The following is a 16385-nucleotide window of genomic DNA, read 5'->3' as shown; positions in this document are numbered from 1 at the left end:
TTTGTGCTAAGTATGGGCTCTGTAGAAGGAAGCTGAAATCAAAGCATCGGAGCATAATAAAAATCCATGATAGATAGCATGGCTTGGCATCCAAACACACAGCACAGAGACGAAGAGGATACAGCGAGAGCCAGGGCAGGTGCATATATTATCAGGGGCTGAACTGGGATAAGTTAACTTCATTTTGTCTTAGCCTCATTCTGATCTCTGTCGCCTGTGCATAAAGCAAGTGCCTTTAAGGGAACCTTAAAATAACAGCTCTGCCTGGGAGATCTGATGAATGTAACAGGTGCAGAGATTATTTCCAGGCCATGTGTGTGCGTCTGTGTGTAACAGCAAGAGGGGGAGAGAGAAAGCAGAAAGGGGGAGAGCACGCTGATGTCCCTGCTGCGTTTCTCTCTAGCCTGTGAAACTTACAGCAGATTTCCTTTCAGCGACCTAAATTCTAAAGAAAAAGACAAGGAAGATCGGAGAAGGGAAGAAGAAGAGGGTGTCAAGCAAAAGGGCTATTTAAATCAATTCTCGTAGCTGAAGGAAGAAGCCTCACTATCCAAATGATGTGGCCTAATTTTTTCATGCAAGAGGAGGAGCAGCGCTTTTCTGGAAGGGGTAGAGGACAGCGTGGAAAAGGTTTGACTGATGCACAAGAGGGCAAGATCAAGCTGGCCTTTTTTGTGGCCCTGGTAGGGGTGACACTTTCTGTGCTAGCCGTTGGGACAGAGTTCTGGGTGGAGGTGAACACGTATAAACAGAACAACAGCATGACTTGCGAGGCAGCCCATTTCGGGCTATGGAAGTTCTGCTACAAAAAACTGTGGATTGGAGATGTGGATGAATACCGAGCCACCTGTGGCCCCGCAGAGCTGCCTGGAGGTATAGTGCTTCTGTTTTATGTTGTGCTTGTACTGCTGGCACTGAACACAACTTGCTCTAGGGCATAGCAAAGTTCAGAACTGAGTGTTTCGTACTAACAGGACATGCATAGAGCTGCAGGGACAATCATATAAAAGACTTTAAGCTTACATTTTTTCCCCTAATGAATGGTTTGCTATTTTCTAAGTTATATTGAAAAAATGATGTATTTCTAGCATTAGTGTCCAGCTTGACATCCAGCAGGAATGCGTAAAATGCCTGAGGCCAATGAGACAATACTTGCGGAAGTAACTGTATTAAAGGTGATTGCCCATGAAATAGAATTATTAAGCAGCAGACTGCTGTATCTTGTACCTATTGGTTGTTAAAATGCAGCTTATCTTCACTAGTTTATTTTTCATATCATATTTTTATGTATCATGTCTAATTAAGACTTTTTAAGTGTTCTAAAGGACGTGTCTTAGATTAATTGTAACACTTTTTCTTTTTTGTTTTTTTCTTCAAATATTGTTACTAGATGTAGATCTAAAATTCCATCCAAAGCTTACTAATTGTGCATCTACTTTAGGATAATTGAAGTGTTAACTGCGCAGTTCATTTTCAATACTTTAGACATGTCAGCATTAAATGTTGGTGACATCTGTATGCTGGTAAGTTGGTAACACAAATGGGCTAGTCAAGTTTCAAAGTTATTTTGAACGCAATGTTAAGTTTGGTATACTTATTTTTGTAGAAAATAGGGATGGCTTAGAAAGTTTATCAGGATTATAGAATTTTGTAGAACTTTTCTACAGAATTATAGGCCAAAATAAATAGTTTGTTTGTATATTGCTAAAGCAAGTTTTATGCTACAAAAGTATAAAGGATAAACATTTGAGCTGGTTGCCTAACTTCTATGATTAGTGATGTGCATGTACTCCCAGCAACCAATCAGATTTCAGCTTTTGTGAGCTTAAAGCAATCAGAACAATCAAAAATTATTGATTGTTATGTGTTAGTGACTAGCTAAACCTCACTGATTTAGCTTCTTCAAAAGAAAATCTGATTATTGCTGTGATCTACTTTGTTCTTCATTCATTAGCTGAACACAGAGCTACCCTAATGAAATATCAAACAAAAGGTTTTACCCTACTGACCTGAATAGATTCCTGAAAACTTGTCCTCGAAAGGTAATGATTAGTACAGCTTAAGAAAACAGATCACAGATATTACTTAATTAACTTGAAATAAATAGAACAGCAACTTTGTCTTGTGCTGCACCAGTAAAAATCATGTGACCATGGACATTTTACGAGCCGCATGACTTTACAAAACTGTGCAACTTTATTTCACAACTTTAAGAAATTGCAAATGCAGTTAATTGCTTAGATTTAAGGATAAGGTGGAGCCCAAATATCACTCTGCTTTCTGTGTAAATACATGAAACTCATGTAACCGTTTCCATAATTACATTGCGGATAAGTTAAGAGAGTCAAGTGCACAAACATAAAATCTACATAACATGGAAAAATATAAGATTAATATTATGGCACATTAATTGAATGACTAGACACTACCAATTCCATCTGAAATACAGTAAAAGTGCTCAAGTTTTAACTTTAACTAAAGTATCAAGATCTGCAATTTAGTTTTAACTACATGGCAATCATTTAGGTCACTAATGATCGAAAGTACTTTCTTCAGAACATTACTGTAATGTGTTGCTCATAGACTGCCTTGGGCTACCACTTTGAAGTACATCATTAAATGGGACAGTAAGCTTTTTTTAAGATGAATTATAGTTTATTTAGTAGTTAGAGACTGCTGCATAGAACACTTATGACATGATTTGTTGAGGAAAGGATAAATCATAAATTAGTCGATAGATCAAATGTACATTTTAAATACTTTTGTTGATAGGGATACTTTATTGATTTCCCCCTCATATACAGTATGTTGTGTGGGACAGGTTACTCTGTTAACATTGTGGTGGAAAGAAGGTATGGTTGTGACTTAAGGTACAAGGATTAATGGTGAAGAAAGCTCAGCACGTTTCAAATGTCACCCGAGATTTTAAATATGCTGAGTAGAGTACCTCTACAATGGTGGCTCTCGCAGCCAAAGAGGCAATCAGAAATGTATGAAGTTGAAAAATGTGTGTATGGTTAGATCTGTCTTGAGCTATGAAGGCCCAATTCACAAGACGCAACACTTTCATGCATGTCATAAAATTGTTTCTTTTATCAAAATATGTGAGTGAGAACTGTTTGCGTTCCCCAGTAATAACCAAACAGATTTAATGATTCCCGGGAATTTGAAAGTTGTAAAATTAAAGTTCTTATTTCAAACATTTAGATAAATAAAGTTCTTTGTAACTCATCAACAAACATGTGAAAAAAAAAATCTTTCAATGCAAAAAGTATTGATCCAGCTTTAGGAAAGAAAATTAATCTCCCTCATTTGCTTACAAAAGCCTATCTTTAAAGCAGAGTTCTGGCACCAGCCACCTCCCAAAAAAAAAAAAGTTAAAAGTCAGCAGCTACAAATACTTTGACTGCTGACTTTTAATATTAGGGCACTTACTTGTCCAGCGGTGTCCTCACCCCGAGCCGATTTTTTAATCAGCTGTTGGGTGCTGGTGCCACCATCTTGACTAAGGAAAACTAACAGTGAAGCCTTGGGGCTTCACCACCATTTGTCTACTGCACTTTGTGAATGGTCTGCAGTTCTCTGGGACCTTGGAAGTGTCCCAGAGGGCTTTGGGGCTGCCGAACTTCTGGTTCAGTTTGCCACCACAAATGGAACCAGAAGTGGGAGGAGTACCTGTCAAAACCAGATACCTGTTCCCCTTCACCGCTCAAAGGTGCCAAATGTGGCAGCGGGGGGGAGGCAGAAAATCGGAGCTTCCACTCTTGAGCGGAACTCTACTTTAACCTCCCTAGCGGTATTCCCGAGTGTAGCTAGGGGTAAAATGTCAGTGCCAAAAGCGGTAACCCCGAGCTACATGCGGCGCTGCATAGGGAGTCCCTGCAGAGCTTACCTTGTCCTGCGCTCCCGCGATGCGTCCCCTGCAGTGTCCCCAGCCATCTCCTCCGGCCGATGCCGGCATCCGGCTTCTGTGTTCCGGTCCCTGTGACGTCGGGACGTAGGGGCGGCGGCGGGAAATTTGAAAATTTTAAAAAATTTCATTTTTTTACAAATTTTACATAGCAAAACATTGCTGTTTCAACCCATTTCACATACATTTTGTCCGTAGTGCTTTGTCCTGTGCCCTGTCTGCATTTTGTCTGTTCTTTCTGCCTGGAAACTGAGAAAAGTCCATGGTGTCCAAAAAGTGTTCCTTTAGGTCAAAAGCGGGTTTAGATCAGCTAGAGAACAGCGATAGTAAATCAGAACCACTTGCAGAATTGAATGATAATGATTCGTGGGGAATTTCGTCATCGGACACTGAAAACGATTTTGCGACTTTGCTCAGCGATGTGCAAACTTGGCGCTCTATTTCAAATTTCAGTGCTTTTGGTTTGATTATATTATTGAATTAAATGTATTATTATTATATTATTATTTTTTATGATTATTTATTAAATTATAATTTATGATTGCTGTTTAAAATTTTATCATACCCGGGATGTTTAATAGACTCTTGTTCGGACAGATTTCAGTGAGTTATTCCTAAAAATTACAGCCTACAATAAAAAAACTACATATTTCCATGCAAAATAATGGTACCGCTTTAAGCACCAAAAATCTGAAATAATCAGACCGCTAGGGAGGTTAAGTACCAAAGAGCCCTTAGGCTCTGTTCACATATAGGCGTTTTGAATCGCGGGCGGAATTGATGCAATTCTGTCCACGATATTAACCAGTTGCCGCCTGGCCTATAGCCAGATGGCGGCCGGGCGAACAGCTCATCCCTCCGGGTGGACGCCATATGGTGTCCTTCCAGGCATGCGCATTGCGCCTGCCCGCAGGGCCGTGCAGCAGCGCAAACTGTCACCAGCTGTGTACCTCGGACACGGCCGATGACAGATCTGTGTACCGGCCCCGTTGCCAGTACCATGTGACCTGCTGTGACCAATCACAGGTCACATGACAGTTGTATACAATGGATTGCTTCCTTTCATGCCATCCATTGTATACAAGTGTGTCTAGCTGTGAATGGTCACAGCGATCACATGCACAAGCTGGGCCAATCACAGCCCAGGTGTGTCATGTGATTAGCTGTGGCCAAATCACAGCTAAGCTCAAAAAAACCCCTGAATTAATCAATTTCATTCAGGTAAATGCTTGCTTATAGCAAAGAAATTCTTTGCTATAAGCAAATTGTATAAAAAAAAATACTGATCACTTCCCCAAAGTAGTAAAAAACACTTTAAAAAAAGAGAAAAAAATGTAATAAAATTTTTTTAAAAAAAATTATCAATTTTTTTTTTCGTACTGTCACCAGTCAGTGTCCCTGAGCACCGCCATGCCAGTTATATGATGACACTGTACTACACTGGTGACAGTATGTAAAAATAAATTGTGAAAATATTTTTTTTTAATTTCTTCATTTCCGAAAAATTATGACAAAAAAATTCCGACTTCAAAAAACTCAGCATGCCTCTTATGAAATACATCGGACTGTCTATTTTGCAAAAAGGGGTCATTAGGGGGATATCTGTACTGTTCTGACATTCTTGGACCTCAAGAAATTAGATTGGCCGTAAGTACTTCAGGATTGATCAATTTTCAGATCTACAGTCAGGTCCATAAATATTGGGACATCGACACAATTCTAACATTTTTGGCTCTATACACCACCACAATGGATTTCAAATGAAACGAACAAGATGTGCTTTAACTGCAGACTGTCAGCTTTAATTTGAGGATATTTACATCCAAATCAGGTGAACAGTGTAGGAATTACAACAGTTTGCATATGTGCCTCCCACTTGTTAAGGGACCAAAAGTAATGGGACAATTGGCTTCTTAGCTGTTCCATGGCCAGGTGTGTGTTATTCCCTCATTATCCCAATTACAATGAGCAGATAAAAGGTCCAGAGTTAATTTCAAGTGTGCTATTTGCATTTGGAATCTGTTGCTGTCAACTCTCAAGATGAGATCCAAAGAGCTGTCACTATCAGTGAAGCAAGCCATCATTAGGCTGAAAAAACAAAACAAACCCATCAGAGAGATAGCAAAAACATTAGGCGTGGCCAAAACAACTGTTTGGAACATTCTTAAAAAAAAGGAACACACCGGTGAGCTCAGCAACACCAAAAGACCCGGGAGACCACAGAAAACAACTGTGGTGGATGACCGAAGAATTCTTTGCATGGTGAAGAAAACACCCTTCACAACAGTTGGCCAGATCAAGAAGACTCTCCAGGAGGTAGGTGTATGTGTGTCAAAGTCAACAATCAAGAGAAGACTTCACCAGAGTGAATACAGAGGGTTCACCACAAGATGTAAACCATTGGTGAGCCTCAAAAACAGGAAGGCGAGATTAGAGTTTGCCAAATGACATCTAAAAAAGCCTTCACAGTTCTGGAACAACATCCTATGGACAGATGAGACCAAGATCAACTTGTACCAGAGTGATGGGAAGAGAAGAGTATGGAGAAGAAAAGGAGCTGCTCATGATCCTAAGCATACCACTTCATCAATGAAGCATGGTGGTGGTAGTGTCATGGCGTGGGCATGTATGGCTGCCAATGGAACTGGTTCTCTTGTATTTATTGATGATGTGACTGCTGACAAAAGCAGCAGGATGAATTCTGAAGTGTTTCGGGCAATATTATCTGCTCATATTCAGCCAAATGCTTCAGAACTCATTCGACGCCACTTCACAGTGCAGATGGACAATGACCCAAAGCATACTGCAAAAGCAACCAAAGAGTTTTTTAAGGGAAAGAAGTGGAATGTTATGCAATGGCCAAGTCAATCACCTGACCTGAATCTGCTTGAGCATGCATTTCACTTGCTAAAGACAAAACTTAAGGGAAAATGCCCCAAGAACAAGCAGGAACTGAAGACAGTTGCAGTAGAGGCCTGGCAAAGCATCACCAGGGATGAAACCCAGTGTCTGGTGATGTCATGCATTCCAGACTTCAGGCTGTAATTGACTGCAAAGGATTTGCAACCAAGTATTAAAAAGTGAAAGTTTGATTTATGATTATTATTCTGTCCCATTACTTTTGGTCCCTTAACAAGTGGGAGGCACATATGCAAACTGTTGTAATTCCTACACCGTTCACCTGATTTGGATGTAAATACCCTCAAATTAAAGCTGACAGTCTGCAGTTAAAGCACATCTTGTTCGTTTCATTTCAAATCCATTGTGGTGGTGTATAGAGCCAAAAATGTTAGAATTATGTCAATGTCCCAAAATTTATGGACCTGACTGTATCCCATAGTTTGTGAACTCTATAACTTTCCTACAGACTAAATAATACATCCTAATTTGGGTTATTTTCACCAAAGACATGTAGCAGAATACATTTTGGCCTAAATTTATGAAGAACTATTATTTGCAAACTTTTATAACAGAAGCAAAGAAAAACGTGTTTTTTTTCAAAATTTTTGGTCTTTTTTTGTTAATTTAGCAAAAAATAAAAACCCCAGCGGTGATTAAATACCACCAAAAGAAAGCTCTAGTTGTCTGAAAAAAATGATAAAATTTTAGTTTGGGTACAATGTTGTAGACTGCGCAATTGTCATTCAAAGTGTGAGAGCGCTGAAACCTGAAAATTGGTCTGGGCAGGAAGGGGGTAAAAGTGCCCTGTATGGAAGAGGTTAAAATGCGCTGTTAAAATGTTAAATCGCATATCAGCATGTTCAGGTGCCATTCAATTCAATGGCACCTAAAAACGCGGGGCAATTCTGCTGTGATTGTCACAGCAATCGCACAAACCTTTTGCCGAAAGACAATCGCTGCAGAATTGCCCCACTTTTTAGGTGCCATTGAAATGATTTGTGATTTAAAATTTTAACAGCGCATGTTGAAATCATGGACAGAATCGCGGTGAATCCGTCCGTGATTCAAAATGCTTGTATTTGAACAGAGCCTTATACCCAGGATCAAGGGCGGACTGAGAACTCATGGGGTCCCTGAGCACTAGGGGATCATGGGGCCCCTGTGCCCTTGCCCAAACTCAAAAAAGCCTATGAAAAAGGTACCAGGGGCATCTCATGGGGCCCCTGTGTCCTTGCCCAAACTCAAAAAAGCCTATGAAAAAGGTACCAGGGGCATCTCATGGGGCCCCCTACTGACCCCGGGCCCTCGGGCAGTGCCTGAGTTTCCAAATGGTCAGTTCGCCCCTGAACAGGACATTTTGATAAGAAAATGTAGACCTTTTCTCAATAAAGACAATGACTGACCTGTTCCTCCTTCTGCTTAGCAACTGATTACCAAGACTACCCATCACACATAATCGATAAGCTGGGAGAAGAGAAGCGATACCCAAGAGATCCAAAACCTGGGACACTTTGTCAATAAAGACAATAACTGGCATAGTGTTTGCAGTTCTCTGTGGACTAAAGAACACCTCCTCCCTATGTTAACGAGAAAAGGGGGTACTGCAGTCCTGTCCTAGGGTGTCCCTCCTCCAGCAATACTATGTCATGAGTGAGTGTTTTCAACCAAGAACAGGAAGTGTGTTACTGGCAGGACAGCCAGGTAAAAATAATGTAAAAATAATACCTGAAAAATTTAACTAATGCAGCTATCACATCTAGCTTGTTAATAAAATTAACAGGGTTGAGTAAAAGGGGATAATGATTTTGCTTTTATATTTTATAATATTAAGTGCTTAAAATACCTACAGAATATTTGTTGTGTTTGTATACAGAAAAAAGTAGAACACCCTTGTCCAGTTGAATCCTTTAGGGCGGTCTGGTCACGTGATCTCTCCAGCAGCCAACTTCAAGGAAGATCGCTGACAATGGCCGAAATGCCTGGGTGGTGATGTCACTGAAGCTGGCCGCTAGGAGCTGATCATGTTACTGGACCGGAGAGTCCTCAGCATAGGTATGTATAAGCATGTTCCTTTCACAGGGTAGCTAGATAGGATTAAGAAGAGAGGTGGGAGCAGGTTTAGGCTTAGTTAGGAATAGCCTGGAATTCCACTTTAATATTAAAAAAGGCCCACCATGGGGGGCTGCGCTGATTAGGGTTCCAAAACCACACAGCATAGCTACTAAAGTGCCTCATGCTTCCTGGACCCATATGTACATCCATGGCGGACTGACAACTCATGGGGCCCCCGGGCAATAGGGGATCATGGGGCCCCTGTGTCCCTGCCCAAACAAAAAAGCCTATGAAAAAGGTACCAGGGGCATCTCATGGGGCCCCCTACTGCCCCGGGCCCTCGGGCAGTGCCCGAGTTTCCAAATGGTCAGTCCGCCCCTGTGTACATCTACTTATTTTATTGATAAATCAAACTTTTTTTTAACTTTGTATATTCTATATCTCTGAATATTATTCCTTCACTGAAGAATGCTTTGCATGATACATGAAATGACTTAAGCTCACAGCATACACTGTCACGTTTCATTTTAGGGTTACAGTGAGATTACCTGCACAGCCGCAAAATCAGAGAAGTGACTATTTAAGTTACCAGCCTGCTTGGGGTTAATAAGAGTTCATAGCCTGATGGTTTCCAGACACTAGCGGAGGATGGAGGAAACATTTTGGCGGCACAAAACGTTCCAGACAGATGTTGGAAGGAGGAGCGGGGGCCACAGATATTGTAGATTCATTAAATGTGGTCACATTCTTCAGGACAAAGTATGTACATAGCTCAGGGATCTTATAATTAGGTATCTAAAATGGGACCTGCATGCATCTTAAAGTGGAACTACACTGCATCTGAGCACCGAAAAAAAAGGCAATTTAATTCATTTTTAATATTCAAAGCAAACTCCCACTATTCATCCATGTCTTCATGCCTTATTTTGCTGATAAACCACTTTGAAAAACACCCCCTAGCATTTCTGGCATTGGCCATCTTGAGTAAGGGCTGATGATTCATGTAGCTTTGACGTCCTGGAATCCATCTGCCCTTAGCTCAAGCATGCAGGCAGGAGGGCATGCTTAGCTGAGAAAACCCCTCCTGGCATGTATGACATAATTTGCCTAGGCAAGAAACCAGGAAGTAACTAAAGAAACATAAAAAAATAGTTTAAAACAAGTAAATATGATATACGTTCCCTAGCATTTCTGGCATTGGCCATCTTGAGTAAGGGCTGATGATTCATGTAGCTTTGACATCCTGGAATCCATCTGCCCTTAGTTCAAGCATGCAAGCAGGAGGGCATGCTTAGCTGAGAAAACCCCTCCTGGGATGTATGACATCATTTGCTAGGCAAGAAACCAGGAAGTAACTAAAGAAACATAAAAAAAATAGTTTAAAACAAGTAAATATGATATAAGTTCCAGTCTATTTACTAATGCTTGCAGCATAAGGATTTAAAATAGTCAGTGCTGACTGAGAGAGTGAAGTTCCACTTTAAAGTTTCTTTAAAAATACCCCAGAAGTTTCATCTCCTTTGCTTTACCAATAGTCTGTGAGGCCAAACATCCCATTTAGCAACCAGTAGCAAGGTATGGGAATTGAGAGGTGTCAGAATTGTGGCATCCTAACTAGACTTCATATTTAGCTCTCTAGGTATTCTGAAGGAAATTAAAGGTACCTGTTAGAAAGTCAAGGTGATGATTCATAAGGCATAATATAAAGTGTATTTAAAGCCAAAACCTTTACAACATTTTGAACAGATAATGTATTGTTTAACCCCCTGTTTGTTTTTCTTCTGTCTGCATCTTGTTGAGGAGTAGTCCCTTCACTTCCTATCTCAGGGACACAATAGAAAAAAAATCTTTCCATAGTAAGAGCAAATATCCTCTTTGACAGTTGTGACAAGAACATCCAGTCCTCTTTGGAAGATTTTCCCTCTACTACTATTTCCACAACAACCATAACATTTTGAATGTCCGTTCTCATTTTCTTTTGGGCGTCAACAGTCAACAGAACAAATAGAGAGGATGAATCTGCCCATCAAGTACATAGATAGCAATAAAAACCTGACCAAGATCTTAATCTTTCCTTACTCTATCCAAACGTTAAAATAAAGTTTTGACTCTATATACATTGTGGTTAGGTGCAGGTCAATATCAAGCTGCTTCATTCAATTTTCTTTTTGACTAACAAAAAATGGTGGCTTGGCTTGGCTTACTTTCATAAGATCGAAAAAATATTTCCACTTTATCCTTTAGTCCCCAGTCACACCGATCTGACTTTGAAATCGTGCAATTTCCAGTGAAGTCTTACAATTTCAAAGTCAGATGTCATTCCGAATTGAGGTGCGTCTTGCAAGACATCTGTGGCTTGCAAGACACAGAAGTCTATGCAAGTCGCCCCTGAATTGGTGCAAGTCGGAATTGCACCGATATGACCACTTTAATTGCGGACAATAGGGTGCGGCTTGCCATGCGATTTGAAACTCACATGGCATGGCAAATCGCATGGCAAGATGCACCGTTATGACCAGGCACTTAGACTTTGGGTTCTTTTTGGATATATTGTATAGGAGCTTTTTAATAACGTTATGAAAGTTTCACTCAGGAGTGATGATATTTTAAAATAATTCAATCATGGTAGGCGCATTTTCCATGACCCATTTGCTTTATGTAAATAGTGCCGTTGGTGTATACAATATACTGTAACTCAAGTATGTTTAGCTTAAAAAAATGTCAAACACGCTAATTTTTAGAAAGCCATGAATGTAAAGATTACCAGTCTTATTTAAGGCCCAGCTGAAGTCACATAAATAGACATTGTACTAAAAAACTCCATGTTCAATGTTTTATTTCCACAGGCCTTACCCAGGGACTTCTATGAGGGCTGTGTCCTGAGGTCAGAGACAAAGGGTGATGACCCTATAGAAGTCTATGGGGCTGTAATGTGCAGCCACAGCCAAGATGTAAACAAACACAGGAGGTAGCGGCTGTCAGATTAAATTAAGTATGCATCTTTGAAAGGGTAGGGTGGGTTAGGGGGATTAGGGGTGTTTTAATTAAAAAAAATACCTAAAAAACAATAGCATAAAAAAGGTACAAGACTATAATGTGACAATTAGATTTGAGCCTTCAATAAGGTTTTTTACAGTAGTGGAAAGGCAAAGATCATTTCCAAAGTACTATAATCCACAGATACAAATCAGTAGTTAGACTAGTCAGAGCATGAAACCTTATTGGTTACTATAGGATGCTGAACCGTTGAATATGTTTGCATGTTTCTAGGATGTATGAGGATCAGAATATTCAGCTACTATAACTACCATTTTACTGCTTCATTTAACTTGATTGTAAAATTATACAGTATTACTATTTCATTTTACCAAAAGGCATAAGCATAGTGTAAAAAAACTAAAAACAGAGATCCGCGCTAAGAATATAAAGTACAAAGAAATGTAGCAGCTGAACACTAATAACCTGATACTAGGCAATTCAAAAATACTGTGCATGAAGTGCAGCGTTTATATAATAATTATGAAATAGATAATTAGTGGTAGTACAAAAAAAATTTCCAAAATGGAAAACGAATCAGAAGAAGATAGTTCCCAAAGGCTGTGATGAAACAGAGACATTTCCAAGGATAGCTGATGTGTCACCAACCACTCGCATGCAAGGCTTACCAGAAAGACATGACCCCCTGAGAAGAGCAGTCAATCTCGCTTTTGTTGTATAACAACCAGGAAAGCTATCAGGCGCAATCTTCCTCTGAATCCCCCAAGAGAGATAAGTAGAATGACCTTCTACAGCAGTCCCCTATTGGGGTGACTTTACCCGCTCCAGATAGGTATAGGGCCAAGGTTCGTAGCATTAAGCTTGTTGATTGCAGGGCACTAAGCTCCAAAGTGGGGCACTCCTCTTTCACAGGTTTTTCATTAGACCATGACGCCTCCTGCATGGAGTTTGCATGTTCTCCCTGTGCTTGCGTGGGTTTCCTCCGGATGCTCCAGTTTCCTCCCATTCCAAAGACATGCTGGTAGGTTAACTGGATCCTGTCTAAATTGGCCCTAATATGTGTATGTATGAATGTGAGTTAGGGACCTTAGATTGTACACCCCTTGAGGGTTAGGGACTGATGGGAATGTTCAATATATATATGTGTAAAGCGCTGCGTAAATTGACAGCGCTATATAAGTACCTGAAATAAATAAATTAATAAATTAGTCCAAGGTCAACCTCAGGGACGGACAGGTGCAGATGAACCAGTTTCTTGCAAAAGTCTTGTCAGTTTTCAGATGGGCTCCCCACCCATGTAACCTACTGCTGCACTAATCCACTCCACCTAGGATCCTAGCCAAGCCAATAGATGTCCACCTATCAAACGTGGAAGTAAAAAGGGAGGGATGCAAGTCCTGTGCAGTAGGCTCTGGGACACAGACCGCAGGATGCTGGGACCTGGTAAAAATCCTTGGACTGTCCCATGGAATCTGGGGTGGCTGGGAGGCATGTCCATGCGTTGAATGTGATGGGGAGATTATATTTGATTTTTTAAATACCTCATGAGAGTGGTGGTGGAATTCGCTGAGCTATACATATTTATAGTGCATATAGCATTGGTGGTGGTATCCACAATAAGTTTAAGTGTTATGTAGAATGTGATTTGTGACATTTAAAGTCACAGCACAACATTATTGTACATTTAATTTTCATGCACTAGTATTTAAGTGTGTTGGAGTACAGCTGTGAGTGGTTGTTCAGTCAACTGATTTTTTATTTTTTGAAGCACTTAGCACATTTTTTTTCCTGTTTCAATCTTTTTATTAAGATTTCAAATAGCATTAGGACAATAAAGAGTAACAAAATCATGTATAAAATAGAACTGTCATCATAGTCAGTGTATAAACAGTGGCGACAATAACAAAAAATGAGGAAGGAATGAAGGTATGAGGAACTACATCAAAGGCAGCAGAGGTAGTGAGCCAGTCAACAGTACATAGCTTCAAACATATAGATCTATACTCGGACAAAACAATTAACAAAAAAACCCAACAAAAAACAAACAACCCCCACCCCTCACACATACACACACAAATAAAAACAAAAAACGGGCAGACTTGATGGACCACTCGATCTTTTTCTGCCGTTACTTTGATATGTTCTATGTAAAGTAGTCAGTTATAGAGTCCCATATAACACTGCATATGCAGCTATGAAGAAGCTTAACCACAAAGGGACCTTGATTTAGGTCAACATTGTAGGCTCAGCAGAGGGGTTGAGCAGGACTACACCCACCCACCCTACCAACTTAGCAGGTGATAACCATGATAATGTATAGCTAACTATAGCAAATATAGGATCCGTTGTGGTGCTAAGCATTAGACTTATATGTCTATCAGGAGGGCCTCAAAAAATAGGAAGAATCAAATATATCAACTTTATATCCTTTTGAAGAATATGCCACCTAAAAGTCTAGAGTCTTTAATCAAGAGCAAAGTTCCGGCTAGAGGACCAAAATTGCACCAAAATAAAAAAGGCAGACAAAGCAAGTGAGGGGAAAGAAAAAAAGAAAAACAGGAGGAAAAGGAGAAGAGTAGAAGAATGACTACATGAGGGAATCCACCAGGTCACCAATCCAATATCGACCTTTTCCGAAGTGTCCGGTGCCTACAGAAGAAATCCAGGGGTTCCATATTCTTTCAAACAAGGGTTGTTTATCATGTAGGACACTAACAATTTTTCAATATAGCATGATCCAACTTGGCTTCTGCTTCATTAAGGCTAAATGGATCACAGGGCCTTTCTAGACAGTAGCGATGGCTATTTTAGCCGCCAAAAATATGTAATATATTAAAGTTTGTGTGGGTCTTAGGATATTGTTCGCAGGTTCATTGAGTATTGTGATCTTTAGTGATGTTAGCCATAGTAACCAAGAAAAATTGCCCTTATGTATTTGTGTAGTCCAAGTTCGCCGGTTCTCTGCATCAGGAGTAATGTCCATGTCCCTTTCCCAAGCAATTTGATAGGGAAGTTTTCACAAAGTAGGGGAGATGAAAGATTTGTACAACATGGAGATGCAAACCCTCTGGAGAGTCTCTTGTATACATCTGTTTTTGAACTGTGTTCGGACTGTGAGGGCACATTTTTTTGTTTGTTTTTTATTAATAGGATAAAAGTGCCAACTGGTTGTTTTTAATTTTATTACTCATCCCTTCTATAACTCAACTAGCTTAGGGATTTGGTGAAACTAATACTAATAAGAAATGTTGGTGGGTATGTAACATCTATGTATATCACCAAGCAGCACTGTTAGAGACCTGACCCTTTCCTCAATAAACAGAAATGAACTAATATGCAGGTTAGTAGTGACTTTTACAGTTTCAAAACTAATACAGAGATCCAAACTGACAAATAGAGGAGCTGACTTGAGACAAAGCCAACCTTCACAGTTACTTGCAAAACTACTGATATCCACAATAGGTATATTTTCTATATAGCTTAAATTGCATAAATACAAAAAATATGATATAATAAAACAAATCTGGCTCTTTTGTTTAATTGGAAAACATCATACTGTGAGCCAGAATTGCCCGTGAAAGAATAAGTCTAAATAAAAACTCCTATAGCTTCAAATCACTGAGCCATTTTAATCTCTAAATATAACCAAAATGATTTTGTTACTAATATTAGTTGATCCTCTAAGCCAGGCACCCAGAATAATTTGTTGTTTGTGACCACTCTACTTTAAGAGCATTGAGAGTCATTGGGAGCCATATTGGATCTGTACCACTGCCACCATTGTGTCATAATGGCTGATACATGAATGATAGGATAGACACCATCTGAATAATAGCTAACACATGCTAAGAAGGAGTTAAGGCCACACAAAGCTTCATCTTTTTTTCCTCATGTACATGACAGTTAAGCCTACTGCACACAGTTTTATTGTTCATTCAACCCAGTGGACTAAACAAAAAAAAATGAGAGATCTCTGTACTACAACAAGCAATGTTAGTGCAGTGATCTCTCTCTCCCACTGTGCTTTTGTGTTCTTACAGGGGGGACCCTACCTCGCCAAAACACACTGATTCACACTCAAAGCCATTGGCTGCATCTTAGTCCAGCGTCTGTCAGAAGGACAAATGTACACATGGTCCAAATGTTGGCCAGTTCCTGCTGTTATTTGGACTGTGTGTACCCTGCTTTAGTGTATGGACATTTTTATTTTCTTTTTCACAGAAAAGCTGTTTTTTTTTTTTGTTCCTGCACTGGTGTTACACTATTGTTGGTAGTTTAGATGCAGAGTGCTCACAAGGGTTTTTATTTTTGCACAGGTAGAAGAGTAAAGTTGACTTCAGACCTATGTGTTGCAGCAATGGATTAAAAGTGCAGTGCATGTTAGTTCACAGCAGTCTTTGGGATGTTTTGTAATGCAATTCATTTAGAAACACTCAAGTACAGTAATGACAATTAACTTACACTGCAGCGTGCTACACTGCACATGCCATGTATTGTTAAGCACTGCATTACATATTTTAAAAAT

At 39.8% G+C, this 16385-nt stretch overlaps 1 protein-coding gene across 1 annotated transcript in view; it reads left to right on the top strand.

Annotated features, from left to right (window-relative positions):
• The first annotated feature begins 212 nt into the window (after positions 1-212).
• CACNG6 (calcium voltage-gated channel auxiliary subunit gamma 6) overlaps positions 213-16385 on the top strand; it is a 175893-nt gene continuing 159720 nt past the window's right edge. The window contains exon 1 of the mRNA XM_089690971.1: positions 213-873. Coding sequence (XP_089547097.1) covers positions 555-873 — 319 coding nt within the window. The 5' untranslated portion in view covers positions 213-554. The remainder of the gene's footprint in view (positions 874-16385) is intronic.

This window comes from Staurois parvus, unplaced genomic scaffold (assembly GCF_062004578.1).
Source record: "Staurois parvus isolate SC_StPar_1 unplaced genomic scaffold, SC_StPar_1.0 ptg000548l, whole genome shotgun sequence".
NCBI classification, from domain to species: Eukaryota; Metazoa; Chordata; class Amphibia; order Anura; family Ranidae; genus Staurois; species Staurois parvus.
Note: the sequence above shows the minus strand (reverse complement) of the source record. Positions and strands in the feature narration are given on the sequence as shown.